Source organism: Puma concolor, chromosome B3 (genome assembly GCF_028749965.1).
Source record: "Puma concolor isolate L17-30 chromosome B3, mPumCon1.1.hap2, whole genome shotgun sequence".
In the NCBI taxonomy this organism is placed as follows: domain Eukaryota; kingdom Metazoa; phylum Chordata; class Mammalia; order Carnivora; family Felidae; genus Puma; species Puma concolor.
The window spans coordinates 78,803,092-78,821,598 of record NC_141672.1 but is presented as its reverse complement, the minus strand read 5'-3'; the positions used below and the strand labels follow the sequence as shown (position 1 = coordinate 78,821,598).

At 38.4% G+C, this 18,507-nt stretch overlaps 1 protein-coding gene across 1 annotated transcript; it reads right to left on the bottom strand.

The window, feature by feature from the left end:
- Positions 1–15,000: 15,000 nt before the first annotated feature.
- On the bottom strand, positions 15,001–15,936 carry LOC112855637 (olfactory receptor 4F21-like). The gene has a single exon (XM_025919256.1). It carries the CDS (start codon positions 15,934–15,936, stop codon positions 15,001–15,003), a length of 936 nt encoding a protein of 311 aa, XP_025775041.1.
- Between the last annotated feature and the right edge of the window lie 2,571 nt (positions 15,937–18,507).

Below are 18,507 nucleotides of genomic sequence, written 5' to 3'. Positions count from 1 at the left end.
AGAAAGACAAATACTGTATGATCTATGTGGAATTTAAAACGAAAACAGTCGAATCTCAGAAAAAGATAAATTTGGTTACTAGATGTGGTGAGGGTGGAGGGGGAATTGGAAGAAAGCAGTTAAAAGACACAAACTTTCAGTTATAAGAGAAATAAGTAGTGGGAGTGTAATGTACAATGTTATGACTATCAATAACACTGCTTTATGATACTTGGGAAGTTGAGATGAAGTTCAAAGAGTTCTCATCACAAGGAGAATTTTTTCTTCTTCTTAACTCTTTGAGATGATGAATGTTAACTAAACCTATTTCAGTAATCATTTTACAATAAATATAAATCAAACCATCATGTTGTACAACTTAAACTTATACAGTGATATATCTCAATTATTTCTCAATAAACCTTGGGAAAAAGCTCTAACAGTAGGCCTCCCTTATTTGTGGGGGATGAATCCAATAGACCCAATGGATGCTTGAAACTGCAGACAGAACCAAACCCTAGATATTCGATGTATTTTCCTGTATGTACATACCCAACTAGGATAAAGTTTAATTTATAAATTTGGCACAGGAAGAGGTTAACAACAGTAGCTACTAATAAAATAGAATAATTATAAGAATATATTGTAATGAAATCTGTATGAATGTATTCTCTTTCTTTCAAAATTTTTTATAAGAAATGTTTTCTTTTTTCAAAATATTTAATTTTTAGTGAGAGTGGGGGGGGGGGGGGGTTGGGGCAGAGAGAGAGATGGAGAGAGACAATCCCAAACAGGGGGCAGCCTTAAACCAGATGCAGGGCTTGAGCTCATGAACCACCATGAAATCACGGCCTGCGACAAAATTAAGAGTTGGAAGCGTAACAGACTGAACCACCCAGGCACTCCTCTTTCAAAATATTTCGATGTACTATATTCCGCCTTCTTGTTCTTGTGATGATGAGATGATAAAATGCCTATGTGTTGAGATGAAGTGGGGTGAATGATGCATGTAGGCATTATGACATAGTGTTAGAATGCTGTTAACATTCTGATAAGTCATCAGAGGAGGATCATCTGTTTCCAGATTATGGTCAGCCATGGGTAACTGAAACCACAAAAGCTGAACTGCAAATAAGAGAGAATTTCTATATTTTTGATGCTTTTTTTTGTGTTCATTTTCTCTCTAATTCATAATTTCTCCTCTGATCTTTGTGATTTCTTTTGGTCTGCCAAGTTTGGGCTTAGCTTGTTCTTTTTCTGGTTTCCTGGGGTGTAAAATATTGTTTGAGATCTTTCTTTTTTCTTAATGCAGGCATTTATCAATGTAAATTTTTTTCTTAGGACTATTTTTGCAACACCCCATAAGCTTTTCTATGTTCTGTTTCCATTGTCATTTGTTTAAAAATAGTTTTTGATTTTCCTTTTGGTTTCTTTGCCCCATTAGTTGGTCAGAAGTATGTTGTTTAAATCCCACATATTTGCAATTTCCTTTGTTTTCCTCCTGTTACTAATTTCTAGTTCAGATTATTATTGTCAGAAAAGATATTTGGTATGATTTCAGTCTTTTAAAATTTGGACTTGTTCTGTGGCCTAATATATGATCTATCCTGGAGAATTTTCCATGTCCACTTGAGATTTTGTGTTCTGTTGCTCTGATGAATGTTCTATATATTTCTGTTAGGTCTATTTGGTCTAAAGTGTAGTTCATGTCCAGTGCTTCCTAATTGATTTTTTCTGAGTATTCTATCTAGTGTCGAAGGTGGGGGTGTTGAATCCCTCTGCTATTTTTTGTGTTGTTTTCTATTTAACCCTTCATATCTGTTAGTATTTGCTTAATATATTTAGGTGGTATGATGTTCTGGGCATATGTATATATAGGAGAATATATATATATATGTGTGTGTGTGAGATATATGTTTATGATTGTTACAGACTTACAATGAGTGGTCTCCTTTGTCATTATATAATGACCTTATTTGTTCTTGTTACAGGTTTTGACTTAAAGTCTATTTTGTCTAAGTATAGCTACCTCTACTTTTATTATTTTTTTTCTTTTGGTTCCCATTTGCATGGATATCTTTTTCTGTTCCTTTACTTTGTGACTTTGTATGTTCTTAAAGCTGAAGTTAGTCTCTTGTAGGCAGCATATAGTTGGGTTTTGTTTTTTTAGTCATTCAGCCACTTAGGCCTTTTGATTGGAGAGTTCAATCCATTTACATTGAGAGTAATTATTGACAGGCTAGGACTTCCTAATGTCAGAAAGGATTCTAAAGGACAATGCCATCTTATTTATTGTTTTCTTATGTGTTGTAGTTCCCTGTACTTTTCTTCCTCTTTTGCTGTCCCCCCCTTTTTTTTGGTGAGCTGGTGATTTACCATAATGGTATGCTTCAATTCCCTTCTCTTTACCTTTTGTGTATCTACTCTAGATTTTTGCCTTGTAGTTACTATGGGGTTGCTTACCACATCTTAGAGATATAACGGTCTATTTTAAGCTGATAGCAATGTAACTTCAGTTACATAAAAAATTCTCTTTTTCCTCTTGAAAAAGATAACCCTCCACCTTGAGATTTTGTGTTTTTTAAAGTGAGAATAGTTACTTTTTGTTACTCATCAATCATTTCAGGAAAAATACAAATATTTGTGCTCTGTCTGCCTTGGGCATTTCCTAACTGGCTAGAATTCATCAAAGCTTCAAGTTTGCACAGGATTTGGGGGTAATTTGGTTTAATTTTTTATGTTCATGGATTTATTTTCTTCTATATACATTCTTTGTGGGACAACTTTATAAAGACTTTAGCCATTCTAAGAATGGCCACGTAAACATAATTCAGTCCTTATTTTTTATTCTACAACATTTTCTCTTTTTTTAAATGTTTATTTTTGAGAGAGAGAGCCTGCAAGCCACATGAGAAGGGGGAAGGGCAGTAAGTAGGAAGCCGGAGGGTCTGAAGCAGTCTCTGCGCCTACAGCAGAGGGCCCCATGTGGGGCTCAAACTCACCCTGAGCCTAAGTTGGATGCTTAAGTGACTAAGCTGCCCAGGCATCCCCTGTTCTACAACATTTTCTTATCACTTCCCATGGAATGCAGTGTCCTGTAAGAGACAGCTTTGTAACACATTTCAGTAAGGGTTTGAGGAGCCTGCCTTTGAAGTTGGTTGCTCTTCTAGCCTTGACTCCTCTCTCAGCACATGCTCTTACATGAGGGGTCTTTTGTTTGTCTGCTTCCCCCAGCTTGGCAGGATAGAATGTTGCTAACCAAGTTTTCCTAAGATGGACACAACCTGCAGACCACCCCACCAAATCAGCAGATCATACGGTAGCATACACCTGTCCATTGCAGAGGTCATGGGATAGTGGTATGAAAATCTTAACCCCTCATTTTTTTTTTTTTCCTAATCATTAGGCCATACTCATTTTTCTTTTTTTAAAAAAATTTAATTTTAACTCCAGGTAACACACAGTGTTATTTACATTAGTTTCGGGTGTACAATATAGTGATTCAACACTTCCGTACAACACCCAGTGTTCATCAAGACAAGTGTACTCCTTAATTGCCATCACCTATTTAACGCTCTCCTCACCCCCCTCTAGTAGCCAAGCTTGTTCTCTATAATTAAGAGTTTATCTCTTGGTTTCTCTCTCTTTTTCCCTTTGCTCATTTAGTTAACTTCCACATGTGAGTGAAATCATATGGTGTTTGTCTTTCTGTGACTGACTTATTTCACTTAGCATTATACCCATGGCTCACTCCATGTCATTCTTGAAACCTTCAGTAATTGCTTATTCATTTAGCAGAGTTTTTGTTGTTGTAGATTAAGATTTTTTTTAAATATATAAACTGTTAGGTCATCTGCAAACAAGGACAATTTTATATCTTTCCTCTAAATCTGTATACTCTTCTTTTGTTTTTTTTTGTCTGATTGCATTAACAAGGTCTTCTAGTACAATGTGGTAAGGTAAGTACAGTGTAGTAGTGGTAAGATGGGTTATTCTTGCCCAGTATATAAGTGGGAAAGACTTGAGTTTCTCACTAGCAAGTATCATGTTAGCTGTAGGTTTTTTAATTTTATTTATTGTGTGTGTGTGTGTGTGTGTGTGTGTGTGTGTGTGTGTGTGTATAACCTTTCTCATGTTGCAAAAATTTCCCTCTGTTCCAATTTATTTTTATTATTATTATTATTATTATTATTATTTTTCAATATATGAAATTTATTGTCAAATTGGTTTCCATACAATACCCATTGCTCATCCCAAAAGGTGCCCTCCTCAATCCCCATCACCCACCATCCCCTCCCTCCCACCCCCCATCAACCCTTAGTTTGTTCTCAGTTCTCAACAGTCTCTTATGCTTTGGCTCTCTCCCACTCTAACCTCTTTTTTTTTTTTCCTTACCCTCCCCTATGGGTTTCTGTTAAGTTTCTCAGGATCCACATAAGAGTGAACATATATGGTATCTGTCTTTCTCTGTATGGCTTATGTCACTTAGCATCACACTCTCCAGTTCATCCATGTTGCTACAAAGGGCCATATTTCATTCTTTCTCATTGCCACGTAGTACTCCATTGTGTACATAAACACAATTTCTTTATCCATTCATCAGTTGATGGACATTTAGGCTCTTTCCACAATTTGGCTATTGTTGAGAGTGCTGCTATAAACATTGGGGTACAAGTGCTTCTATGCATCAGTACTCCTGTATCCCTTGGGTAAATTCCTAGCAGTGCTAATGCTGGGTCATAGGGTAAGTATATTTTTAATTTTCTGAGGAACCTCCACACTGTTTTCCAGGGTGGCTGCACCAGTTTGCATTCCCACCAACAGTGCAAGAGGGTTCCCGTTTCTCCACATCCTCTCCAGCATCTATAGTCTCCTGATTTGTTCATTTTGGCCACTCTGACTGGCGTGAGGTGATATCTGAGTGTGGTTTTGATTTGTATTTCCCTGATAAGGAGCGACGCTGAACATCTTTTCATGTGCCTGTTGGCCATCCGGATGTCTTCTTTAGAGAAGTGTCTATTCATGTTTTCTGCCCATTTCTTCACTGGGTTATTTGTTTTTCAGGTGTGGAGTTTGGTGAGGTTTTTATAGATTTTGGATACTAGCCCTTTGTCCGATATGTCATTTGCAAATATCTTTTCCCATTCCGTTGGTTGCCTTTTAGTTTTGTTGGTTGTTTCCTTTGCTGTGCGGAAGCTTTTTATCTTCATAAGGTCCCAGTAATTCACTTTTGCTTTTAATTCCCTTGCCTTTGGGGATGTGTCGAGTAAGAGTATGCTGCGGCTGAGGTCAGAGAGGTCTTTTCCTGCTTTCTCCTCTAGGGTTATGATGGTTTCCTGTCTCACATTCAGGTCTTTTATCCATTTTGAGTTTGTTTTTGTGAATGGTGTGAGAAAGTGGTCTAGTTTCAACCTTCTGCATGTTGCTATCCAGTTCTCCCAGCACCATTTGTTAAAGAGACTGTCTTTTTTCCACTGGATGTTCTTTCCTGCTTTGTCAAAGATTAGTTGGCCATACTTTTGTGGGTCTAGTTTTGGGGTTTCTATTCTCTTCCATTGGTCTATGTATCTGTTTTTGTGCCAATACCATGCTGTCTTGATGATGACAGCTTTGTAGTAGAGGCTAAAGTCTGGGATTGTGATGCCTCCTGCTTTGGTCTTCTTCAAAATTACTTTGGCTATTCGGGGCCTTTTGTGGCAATTTTAGGATTGCTTGTTCTAGTTTTGAGAAGAATGCTGGTGCAATTTTGATTGGGATTGCCTTGAATGTGTAGATAGCTTTGGGTAGTATTGACATTTTGACAATATTTATTCTTCTAATCCATGAGCAGGGAATATCTTTCCATTTCTTTATATCTTCTTCAATATCCTTCATAAGTTTTCTATAGTTTTCAGCATACAGATCTTTTACATCTTTGGTTAGATTTATTCCTAGGTATTTTATGCTTCTTGGTGAAATTGTGAATGGGATCAATTTCTTTATTTGTCTTTCTGTTGCTTCATTGTTAGTGTATAAGAATGCAACTGATTTCTGTACATTGATTTTGTATCCTGCAACTTTGCTGAATTCATGAATCAGTTCTAGCAGACTTCTGGTGGAGTCTATCGGATTTTCCATGTATAATATCATGGCATCTGCAAAAAGCGAAAGCTTGACTTCATCTTTGCCAATTTTGATGCCTTTGATTTCCTTTTGTTGTCTGATTGCTGATGCTAGAACTTCCAACACTATGTTAAACCACAGCGGTGAGAGTGGGCATCCCTGTCGTGTTCCTGATCTCAGGGAAAAAGCTCTCAGTTTTTCCCCATTGAGGATGATGTTGGCTGTGGGCTTTTCATAAATGGCTTTTATGATGTTTAAGTATGTTCCTTCTATCCTGACTTTCTCAAGGGTTTTTATTACGAAAGGTGCTGAATTTTGTCAAAGGCCATTTCTGCATCGATTGACAGGATCATATGGTTCTTATCTTTTCTTTTATTAATGTCATGTATCACGTTGATTGATTTGCGAATGTTGAACCAGCCCTGCAGCCCAGGAATGAATCCCACTTGATCATGGTGAATAATTCTTTTTATATGCTGTTGAATTTGATTTGCTAGTATCTTCTAGAGAATAATTGCATCCATATTCATCAGGGATATTGGCCTATGGTTCTCTTTTTTTACTGGGTCTCTGTCTGGTTTAGGAATCAAAGTAATACTGGCTTCATAGAATGAGTCTGGAAGTTTTCCTTCCCTTTCTATTTCTTGGAAAAGCTTGAGGAGGATAGGTATTATCTCTGCTTTAAACGTCTGGTAGAACTCTCCTGAGAAGCCATCTGGTCCTGGACTCTTATTTGTTGGGAGATTTTTGATAACCGATTCAATTTCTTCGCTGGTTATGGGTCTGTTCAAGCTTTCTATTTCCTCCTGATTGAGTATTGGAAGAGTGTGGGTGTTTAGGAATTTGTCCATTTGTTCCACGTTGTCCAATTTGTTGGCATGTAATTTTTCATAGTATTCCCTGATAATTGTTTGTATCTCTGAGGGATTGGTTGTAATAATTCCATTTTCATTCATGATTTTATCTATTTGGGTCATCTCCCTTTTCCTTTTCAGAAGTCTGGCTAGAGGTTTGTCAATTTTGTTTATGTTTTCAAAATAAACAAATTTTTTTTTCAAAAAACTTGGTTTCGTTGATATGCTCTACAGTTTTTTTAGATTCTATATTGTTTATTTCTGTTCTGATTTTTATTATTTCTCTTCTTCTGCTGGATTTAGGCTGTCTTTGCTGTTCTGCTTCTAGTTGCTTTAGGTGTGCTGTTAGATTTTGCATTTGGGATTTTTCTTGTTTCTTGAGATAGGCCTGGATTGCAATGTCTTTTCCTCTCAGGACTGCCTTCGCTGCATCCCAAAGCATTTGGATTGTTGTATTTTCATTTTCGTTTGTTTCCATATATTTTTTGATTTCTTCTCTAATTGCCTGGTTGCCCCATTCATTCTTTAGTAGGGTGTTCTTTAACCTCCATGCTTTTGGAGGTTTTCCAGACTTCTTCCTGTGGTTGATTTCAAGCTTCAGAGCATTGTGGTCTGAAAGTATGCATGGTATAATTTCAATTCTTGTATAATTACGAAGGGCTGTTTTGTGACCCAGTATATGATCTATCTTGGAGAATGTTCCATGTGCACTCGAGAAGAAAGTATATTCTGTTGCTTTGGGATGCAGAGTTCTAAATATATCTGTCAAGTCCATCTGATCCAACATATCATTCAGGGTCCTTGTTTCTTTATTGACCGTGTGTCTAGATGATTTATCCATTTCTGTAAGTGGGGTGGTAAACTCCCCTGCAATTAGCACATTCTTATCAATAAGGTTGCTTATGTTTGTGAGTAATTGTTTTATATATTTGGGGGCTCCCGTATTCGGCACATAGACATTTATAATTGTTAGCTCTTCCTGATTGATAGACCCTGTGATTATTATATAATGCCCTTATTCATCTCTTGTTACAGCCTTTAATTTAAAGTCTAGTTTGTCTGATATAAGTATGGCTACTCCAGCTTTCTTTTAGCTTCCAGTAGCATGATAAATAGTTCTCCATCCCCTCACTCTCAATCTGAAGGTGTCCTCAGGTCTAAAATGAGTCTCTTGTAGACAGCAAATAGATGGGTCTTGTTTTTTTATCCATTCTGATACCCTATGTCTTTTGGTTGGTGCATTTAATCCATTTACATTCAGTGTTACTATAGAAAGCTACGGGTTTAGAGTCATTGTGATGTTTGTATGTTTTATGCTTGTAGCGATGTCTCTGGTACTTTGTCTCACAGGATCCCCCTTAGGATCTCTTGTAAGGCTGGTTTAGTGGTGATGAATTCCTTCCGTTTGTGTTTATTTGGGAAGACCTTTATCTCTCCTTCTATTCTAAATGACAGACTTGCTGGATAAAGGATTCTCGGCTGCATATTTTTTCTCTTCAACACATTGAAGATCTGCCAATTCTTTCTGGCCTGCCAAGTTTCAAAAGAGAGATCAGTCACGAGTCTTATAGGTCTCCCTTTATATTTTAGGGCACGTTTATCCCTTGCTGCTTTCAGAATTTTCTCTTTATCCTTGTATTTTGCTAGTTTCTCTATGATATGTCATGTAGAAGATCGATTCAAGTTACGTCTGTAGGGAGTTCTCTGTGCCTCTTGGATTTCAATGCCTTTTTCCTTCCCCAGTTCAGGGAAGTTCTCAGCTATTATTTCTTCAAGTACACCTTCAGCACCTTTCCGTCTCTCTTCCACCTCTGGTATACCAATTATGCGTATATTATTTCTTTTTAGTGTATCACTTAGTTCTCTAATTTTCCCCTCATACTCCTGGATTTTTTTATCTCTCTTTTCCTCAGCCTCTCCTTTTCCATAATTTTATCTTCTAGTTCACCTATTCTCTCCTCTGCCTCGTCAATCCGAGCTGTGGTCATTTCCATTTTATTTTGCATCTTGTTTAAAGCGTTTTTCAGCTCCTCCTGACTATTGAGCCCAGCGATTAATTTTATGACATTATTCTAAATTCACTTTCTGTTATATTATTTACATCCTTTTTGATGAGTTCATTAGTGTTGTTATTTCCTGGAGATTCTTTTGAGGGGAATTCTTCCGTTTGGTCATTTTGAATAGTCCCTGTAGTGGTGCGGACCTGCAGGGCACTTCCCCTGTGCTGTGGTGTATAACTGGAGTTGGTGGGCGGGGCCGCACTCAGATCTGATATCTGCCCCCAGCCCACCGCTGGGGCCACAGTCAGACTGGTGTGTGCCTTCTCTTCCCCTCTCCTCGGGGTGGGATTCACTGTGGGGTGGGGTGGCCTGTCTGGTCTACTTGCACACTGCCAAGCTTGTGGTGCTGGGGATCTGGCGTATTAGCTGGGGTGCGTAGGCAAGGTGCATGGGGGCAGGAGGGGTAGGCTTAGCTTGCTTCTCCTTAGGTGATCCACTTCAGGAGGGGCCCTGCAGCACCGGGAGGGAGTCAGACCCACCGGAGCAATGGATCCACAGAAGCACAGCGTTGGGTGTTTGTGTGGAGCAAGCAATTTCCCTGGCAGGAACTGGTTCCCCTTGGGATTTTGGCTGGGGGAAGGTGAGGGAGATGGCGCTGGTGAGAGCCTTTGTTCCCCGCCAAAATGAGCTCTGTCCTCCTGGGGCTCAGCAACTCTCCCTCCCTTTGTCCTCCAGCCTTCCCCCTTTCCGAGCAGAGGTGTTAACTTATGACCTCCCAGATGCTAAGTCACGCTTGCTGTTGGAACGCACTCAGTCTGGCCCCTCCGCTTTTTCAAGCCAGATTCGGGGGCTCTGCTTGGCCGATGGGCTGCCCCTCAGCCCCGGCTCCCTCCCGCCAATCCGTGGAATGTGCACCACCTCTCCGCCCATCCTACCCTCTTCCTTGGGCCTCTCGTCTGTGCTTGGCTCTGGAGACTCCGTTCTGCTAGTCTTCTGGTGGTTTTTTGGGTTATTTAGGGAGGTGTAGGTGGAAACTAAGTGATCAGCAGGACGCGAGGTGAGCCCAGCGTCCTCCTACGCCGCCATCTTCTTTATTATTATTTTTTTTTAACATTTGTTTATATTTGAGACAGTGAGAGACAGAGCTTGAACGGGAGAGGGTCAGAGAGAGAGAGGGAGACACAGAATCTGAAACAGGCTCCAGGCTCTGAGCTATCAGCACAGAGCCCGACGCGGGGCTTGAACTCACGAACCGTGAAATCATGACCTGAGCCGAAGTTGAACGCTTAACCGACTGAGCCACCCAGGCGCCCCCCCCTCTGTTCCAATTTAACCTAGAGTTATTACCATAAATTGGTGTTGGATTTTGCAAATGCTTACACTTACATGTAAGCATGCATTAACATATATATGTAAATATATACATACATATTTGAATAATATATAAACCTAGGCATATATAATTGAGTACATTGTTGCTATTATTATTTAAACAGTTATCTGTAAGATCAATTAAGTATAAGGAAAATAAGTTTTTATTTTATTTTCACTTATCCCATTTTCTATGCTTTTCCTTTCTTTGTGTAGATGGGAATTTCTGACCTATATTATTTTCCTTCTCTCAAATGAATTTCTTTTAATAGTTTTTTTCAATGCAGGTCTAGTGACAAATTCCCTCAATTTTTACTTGTCTGAGAAAGTCTCTGTTCTTTACTTTTGAAGGATAATTTTGAGAGGTATAGAATTCTAGGGTTTTTCCCCTCAATATATTAAATATTTCACTCTATTCTTTTCTTGCTTGCGTGGTATCTGAGGAGAAGTTGGATATGGTTCTTCAGTTTGTTTTTTTATACAAAAAGTTGTTTTTTTTTCCCTGTGACTTCTATCATGGATTTTTTTATAGTTTATTTGTTTTGAGAGAGAGAGAGAGAGTATAAGCAAGATGGGGAGGGGCAGAGAGTCCCCACTGAGCTTTTCTCTTTCTGAGATTCCCATTATGCATAAATCACACCTTTTTTAGTTATCCCACAGTCCTTAGTCTGTTTGTTTTTAAATTCTTTGTTCCCTTTGTCTTTAGTTTTCAAAGATCCTATTGATATATGATCTAGTTCAGAGATTGTTTCCTCACCTGTGTCCCACCTACTGATGAGCCCATCAAGGTCACTTTTCATGTCTGTTGCATTGTTTTTGATCTCTAGCATTTCTTTTTTGTTCTGAGGATTTCCATCCCTTTGCTTATATTGGCCATCTGTTCTCACATGCCATCTATCCATTGGAGCCCTTAGCATATTAATCAGTTATCTTAAGTTTCTTGTCTGAGAATTCCAACATCCCTGCTGTATCTAGCTCTGAAGCTAGTTTTGTCTCTTGGTTTTTTTTTGTTTGTTTGTTTTGTTTTTTTTTTTGCCTCTTAGTATGACTTGTAATTTTTTCTTGATGCTGACATGATGTACTGGGCAAAGGAACTGTTGTAAATTGGCCTTAGTTAATGTGGTCGAGTGTGGGTGGAGGAAAAGCACTATGTAGTCTGATGATTAGGGCTTAGGCTTTTAATGAGCCTATGCCTCTGGACTGTGAACTCCACAGGTGTTTCTGGTTTCTTTTTTGTTTTGTTTTTGTCTTTTTGTTTGTTTGTTTGTTTGTTTGTTTTTTCAATCCTTACGAGGGACAGAATGGCAAGCATGGGTTGGAGTTGGGTATTTGCCTTCTCCAGGTCAGTTAGGCTCTTATAAATACCTCAGTAGTTTAGATTCTGGTTTGCTAGTTTCCCAAGGGCAGAGATTCTTAAGAAAAGAGTATTGTGGTGTATTTCAAAATATTTCCTTTTCCTCTTCCTCTGCCAGAAACCTGAGGGGATTTTTCTCAGATATTTACTAGGGAATCTGATCAAGCTGTTGCAAGTAAACCTCACAATATTTTTGGGACCCCCTATGGCTGGTTTCCCCAGGATAGGTTTTAACTTTCAAAATTGCCTGTACTGAGACTCCAGAAATTCATCAATTATGGCTTACGTTTGCTACCCAGCTCTCATTCCCACAGCAGTTTCTGGTTGTTTGTGTCTGCTCTAATAAGCCATGACAACCTATATTTGTCAGTGTCTCTAATCTTGGAGACAGTAGTTTGCCCTGTGTCCTTCCGTTGCTTTTTGAATTCAAGAATTGTTGATTTTTCACTTTTTTCTACCTTCTATTTGTTGTTAGAATGGAATCATGTCCAGGCTCCTTATATGCAGAACTAGGAACCAGAAACCTTTATATTTGTTTTTTATAAATTTAAATGTAGTGTAGTAAAATATAGCCTTTTCCTTTTTCATGTTTTCTATTTGTTTTGCCTTGCCTAAAATTCCAAATTTTATGCCACAATTATATAAATATCACACTATTAAAACGTGCTTTATAATATAATTTTTAAACAATTTTATCCAATTTATTTATTTTGAAGAGTATGTATCTGATTTTTTTATATGAAGAATCTAACTTTTTGTTCAAATTCTTAATTTTTGTGATTATGTGGATTTATTCACCTCTGTTTTGAGAATCCTCCTTTATTATAGGATAAAGATTAAATCTCATCTGAAGTCTCATTGAGAAGTCTTTGCATGGGTTCTTTGCATGGGTTCTTACTTCTCAGTTAAGCAGTTATAGTGACAGCCACTATTGAATGTTTTTCATTTCAGAAGTACAGACGGATGCTAAACCCTTGATGTGGTTTCATCAGTTGGTGCTTTTAGCCAGCAACTTGATGGCTAGTTGTTCACATTAGGTTCTTTTCATGCTGTAAGAACAACAGATAGTTCTTATTGGGATAAACATCTTTTCCGGGGCAACTGGGTGACTCAGTTGGTCGAGCGTCCAACTTTGGCTCAGGTCATGATCTTGTGGTCTATTAGTTTGAGCCTTACATCAGGCTCTGTGCTGACAGCTCTGGGCCTGGAGCCTGCTTTGGATTCTGGGTCTTCCTATTTCTCTCTCTGTGTACTCCACCACTGCTTGCACTCTGTCTCTCTCTCTCAAAAATAAATACGCCTTAAAAAAAAAAACAAAAAAAAACAACAACATGTTTTCCAAGTATGGTTTTGACTATCCTTACAGCAGTACCTTGGCCATTAAGCGATCCAAAGACACACAGAATGTCTAATGTCTTTCACAACATTGCTTTGGACAAAGAAGTATCTTTACAACCAAGAAAGAACAACAGTGAGCACACAACCAAGTGATCCACTGATATGGCAATAGATGGCATTATGCAAAAGCTGTCAGACTAATAGAACATGGGAACAGCCTTTTAAAAATGCAAGTAAAGGTGCGAGTAATTGTGGTTGGGGATAATACTTAGTGCTTTAACTTGTGGTACATACTTTGAACCAATGGGCATTACAAGGTATTGTATTCCAAAATGCAGAGGTCTGGAAACCCAAGGTCGTCAGTGAGAGTTGCTCAATTCACCATCACTTCCTTGGAGAATTTGAGCTTTCTTGACCTACAACTTGAACCTCTGCTGGGGTGGTATATGTTTCTTCTGGGGACAGAGTAAGCATTTTAATAAAGCTAAAATTTTAGTAGCTCCCTGGTCATTTTGGTTTCCTTGTGTTTATAGCTCAGCAGACAAAAAACAGTTACTACCATGCCAGATATAATTAACCTTCATTATCACCAAGAAGTAGAATGTCTGCTATATGTGGTGATAACTCTAAATGAGCAGTTGCAGTAATTACAGCCTGACAAAAGCATGGTAATCATGGATTTAGCCTTCATAGGTAGGAAGTGTGGATCTGGACAAGTGATCTAGATCAGCAGAAGTACAGAAAAAATGTGAGGGAAATCTAGAATGGATTAGGGAGGAAGAAGATAGCGATTATCTTCCTGGAAATGTGCAATGATGGAACCCATTAACACTTGTTTCATTAACACTCCTGCATTTGAACAATCAATGATGGAGTGATTTTACATGGAATGTGAATGCCTCTAAGCATGGGAAGATGTGGAGTGTTTGTGATGCTTTTGATGCCACACACATATCCCTCTTAATATTCCTAAGAATATGGGGCACCTGGGTGGCTCAGTAGGTTGAGCATCTGACTTCGGCTCAGGTCATGATCTCACAGTCTGTGAATTCGAGCCCCGTATCGGGCTCTGTGCTGATGGCTCAGAGCCTGGAGCCTGCTTCCGATTCTGTGTCTCCCTCTCTCTCTGCCCCTTCCCTGCACATGCTCTGTCTCTCTCTGTCTCAAAAATAAATAAAAACATTAAGAAAAAAATTAAAAAAAGAAAGAATGTAAGATTGTTTTATACCACGAGCTGCAAAAATTTTCTGCCTGAGTACTTTTCTTTGGTTATCAGAACTGCTCAACCTACTACATGGGGAAGCCTGGAACTGCCAAGAGGTCATTGCCTCAGAACTACCCCAACACAGAAATACAGCTTCTTAGTCTCTTAAGTGAAACAACTGTATATTATAGAATATGTACATTCTCCTAGAGAGCCATAGCAGAATTGAACCCCAATGTCCACATAGTAGAATACCCATTAATATACCCTCTGTTGGCATCTGTGTTTTTCCTGTCCCATGTCCCCACTTCTGAAAAAAATGTGTTCCTGGTGCCCCATCCAAATAAACTCTGGGCCTTGAATTTGTCTCTGTGTCTTCTTTTAAAGAATAAGAAAAGCCATTGGGCCATACACACACACATACATACAGCACACACACAGCAATTTCATGTGATGGACATTCATCCATTCAAAATAACACATTTACAAGTTATTTTTAAAGCTTATGAATAGCAGAAAAAGTGTTATTACATTTTTATTGGCAAAATAACCAAAAATTCAAAATTAAAATGTTGTCAGATTATGCTATTCTCTGTTAGAATATCAATTCTTTGTATGATGAATTTACAACTTCATGAGAGTTTTGGTAATGATCTTATACTTCACAGATGAATTAGTAGCGGTAGTAGTGGCAGATGATAAGTTTGTGCAGGATATGTTAAATTTGAGGTGCTTATATAGGGATGGGTCAGCGTGCAGTAGGGTGTTTAGTTTTAGAGCTCCCTGAAAAAGATGTAGTCAACAAAATTTGGAATTAGATATCTTTTTGTGCAGTCTTTTTATAGATAACCTTATGTCTTTGTTCCTTAGTGTATAGATAACAGGATTCAAGACAGGGGTAATAGCGAAGTCTACAACGAACAGATTTTTATCAATTGAAGGTGGGGGAGAAGGCCAGACATACAGAAACATGCATGGAGTGAAAAACAAAAACACCACAGTGATGTGAGCTGACAAAGTGACAAATGCCTTGGATAATTCTCCTGAAGAACGTTTCCAGACAGTGATCAAAATGAATGAATAGGAAAGGATTAGCAGGAAGAAGGTGCCCATGCTCATGAAGCCACTGTTGGCAGTAACGATAAACTCAAACTTGGCCGCATCTGTGCATGCAAGTTTTATGATCTTAGGAAAGTCACAGTAAAAGCTGTCCACTTTATTAGGACCACAAAAAGGCAAGTTTATAACAAATAAAAACTGAGACATAGCATGGATCACCCCAGTTACCCATCCAGTGATTACAAATGAAACACATATTTTAGGGTTCATGATGTTCAGGTAGTGAAGAGGCTTACAGATTGCTGTGCACCTGTCAAATGCCATGGCTATGAGTAACACCATCTCCACTCCTCCTATGATGTGGATGAAGCATATCTGTGTCATACAACTTTGGAAAGAAATTACTTTGTATTCATTTAAGAGGTCTGTGATTATCTTTGGAACTGTAGTAGAGGAAAGACCCACATCAATGAGGGACAGGTTGGCCAGCAGGAAGTACATGGGAGAATGTAGGTGAGAATCAAAAATTACCAAAAACAAAATAAAAAGGTTTCCCAAGATGACCCCTAAATACAGCAAAGAACATATCAAAATAAGAAAAAGTTTTTTCTCCCAAGAGCAAGAAAGGGCCAGTAACACAATTTCAGTGACCACAGAGTCATTTAGTCCACCCATTGACGGGGACAGGAGAGCTGATTTTCAAGTGACCTGAGGATAAAAATTAAAAACAGTAAGCATCACGGGCAGAAAGATAGATTCCCTATTTGCCTTACTAATTAGGTTAGATATAATTCACTGAGAGAAGAAAAATGAATTTGGAAGAAAGAAAGTTAACAGCAAATTTATTATGGAGAGGGGATATGTGGGGGCACCTGGGTGGCTCAGTGGGTTAAGCATCTGACTTTAGCTCAGGTCATGATCTTGCAGTTCATGGGTTCAAGCTCTGTGCTCCAACGTCAGGCTCTGTGCTGCCAGCTTAGGGTCCTGTGCTGCCTGCTCAGAGCCTGGAGCCTGCTTCAGATTCTGTGTCCCCACCACCCTCTCAAAAATAAATAAACATTAAAATAATAAAGGGGATATGTGAGGAAAAAATGTGACTGTAAATTTTGCAGATAGAGCCAAAAGGGGTTACTTTAATTTTCATCTCATACCTAAATCTTAAAAAAAATTTTTTTTCTCAAAGAATTCTAGATCATTTTCCTAACAATTGCCCTAAGTGTTCTTACACCACATAAATGTCAGCTTTTCTGTTGCACCCCCATTAATACTTTCATACTAATTCTCTATTCTCTTATCTGAACCTCTCTTAGCCCCTTAAAATTTCCCTTCTTCACTGGACGTATAGAGATGACCATGACAAAAGTATTTGAACATATCCCATCACTCCCTACATTGGGCTTTTTAAGTTTAAATGGAACTCAGATACACAGGCTTAATAATTTTAATGGTTTATTGCATGATTATCATATTAGTCCATGATCACTTTTAATAAACAAATTACTTAATGACAAGCTAAAAATAAAATAAAATATTGCATATCTGAGAGCAAAGAGGAATAAATGTAACCAAAATTAATAAGTCTAATGATCACAGATAACAGATTTGAGTGTCTCCTATATTTAGGGAATTGTGGTAAGTACATTATTTCTTTCAAACCTCTCAATGACTAAAAGATAAATTCAATTTTATTATCCCCACTTCACAAATGAAACCATGCCTGGGAAGGATGAAGTGGCAAAGCCAGGACCGTATCAAGAGCTTTAGGACTTTAGAATACATTCTTCTTATTTTTAATATAATTTATTGTCACATTGGCTTACATACAACACCCAGTGCTCATCCCAACAAGTGCCCTCCTCAGTGCCCATCACCCATTTTCCCCTCTCCCCCCCATCAACCCTCAGTTTGTTCTCTATATTTAGGAGTCTCTTATGGTTTACCTCCCTCTCTCTCTGTTTGTAACTATTTTTCCCCCTTCCCTTCCCCCCCCCTTAACTTCTGTTAAGTTTCTCAAGATCCACATATGATTGAAAACATATGATATCTGTCCTTCTCTGACTGACTTATTTCACTCAGCATAATACCTTCCAGTTCCATCCACGTTGCTGCAAATGGCATGATTTCATTCTTTCTCATTGCCAAGTAGTATTTCCATTGTATATATAAACCACATCTTCTTTATTCATCAGTTGATGGACATTTAGGCTTTTTCCATAATTTGGCTATTGTTGAAAGTGCTGCTATAAACATTGGGGTACATGTGCCCCCTATGCATCAGCACTCCTATATCCCCTGGATAAATTCCTAGCAGTGCTATTGCTAGGTCATAGGATAATTTTATTTTTAATTTTTTGAGGAACCTCCACACTGTTTTCTAGAGTGGCTATACCAGTTTCAACAGCATTCCAAATATACTGTAGTCCTTTTCAAGGGTCTAGATGCATCAACCATTTTCTTTCATCTTTCATCTGAACTTTTTACTTTCCTTGGTGTATTACACGTTGTATCTCTCCTTCAAAAATTAAATCCGTGAAGGATGGGAGTGGGCTATCCTCCTTTTTTTCCCTCTACTCTCTAAAACCCTTCTCAGGTAAGTTTATTTTAATATATACATTCTATTTATTGAACAAGCCAAAACAAGCTTGCTTGCACTCCAGAAAAAACTTTCACAGAAGTTGCCAGGGATTCAGCACACAATAGTCTACATATAAAAATGTCACATATGATAATGTTTTCAGTCTTTGTTACATACCTGTTGTCCAAATTTGATACTAATGATCTTGCATTGTTTTTGAAATTCCTTCCATCATTGAATGTTACATATGTTGCCATTCCCAAAGCATTTTCCACACTAGTTCATGCCAAGAGAATACATATCTGTTCTCAATTTGGGGCGGGGGGGGGGGGGTTGGTTCTTATTTTAATCCTGGGGTGAAATATGATAATCTATGTGACTTGGCCATGGATTGGTGTAAGAGGGGCATGTAGCCTAGACTTGATGAGATACAGAATAATGCCTTCTGTGAAAGGTTTTATTTCCCAGATTAAAATATAAAGATTAATGTGAAGAAGGCTCTTTGTCTAGCCTTTTTATTCCTGAATTCAATATTAAGGTGATGGCTAAAGATGCAGTAATCATGAGCTCTGGGTGTCCACATGTTAAGGACGGTAGTATGAACAGATAGAAAAATAATCCAGTCTAAATGGTCTTTGACATCTGCAAAGATCTACCTTCTGATATCTTGT

Bases quoted from the DNA above. Each gene is read 5' to 3' on its own strand.
- LOC112855637 (XM_025919256.1), bottom strand. From the start codon at position 15,936: ATGGGTGGACTAAATGACTCTGTGGTCACTGAAATTGTGTTACTGGCC.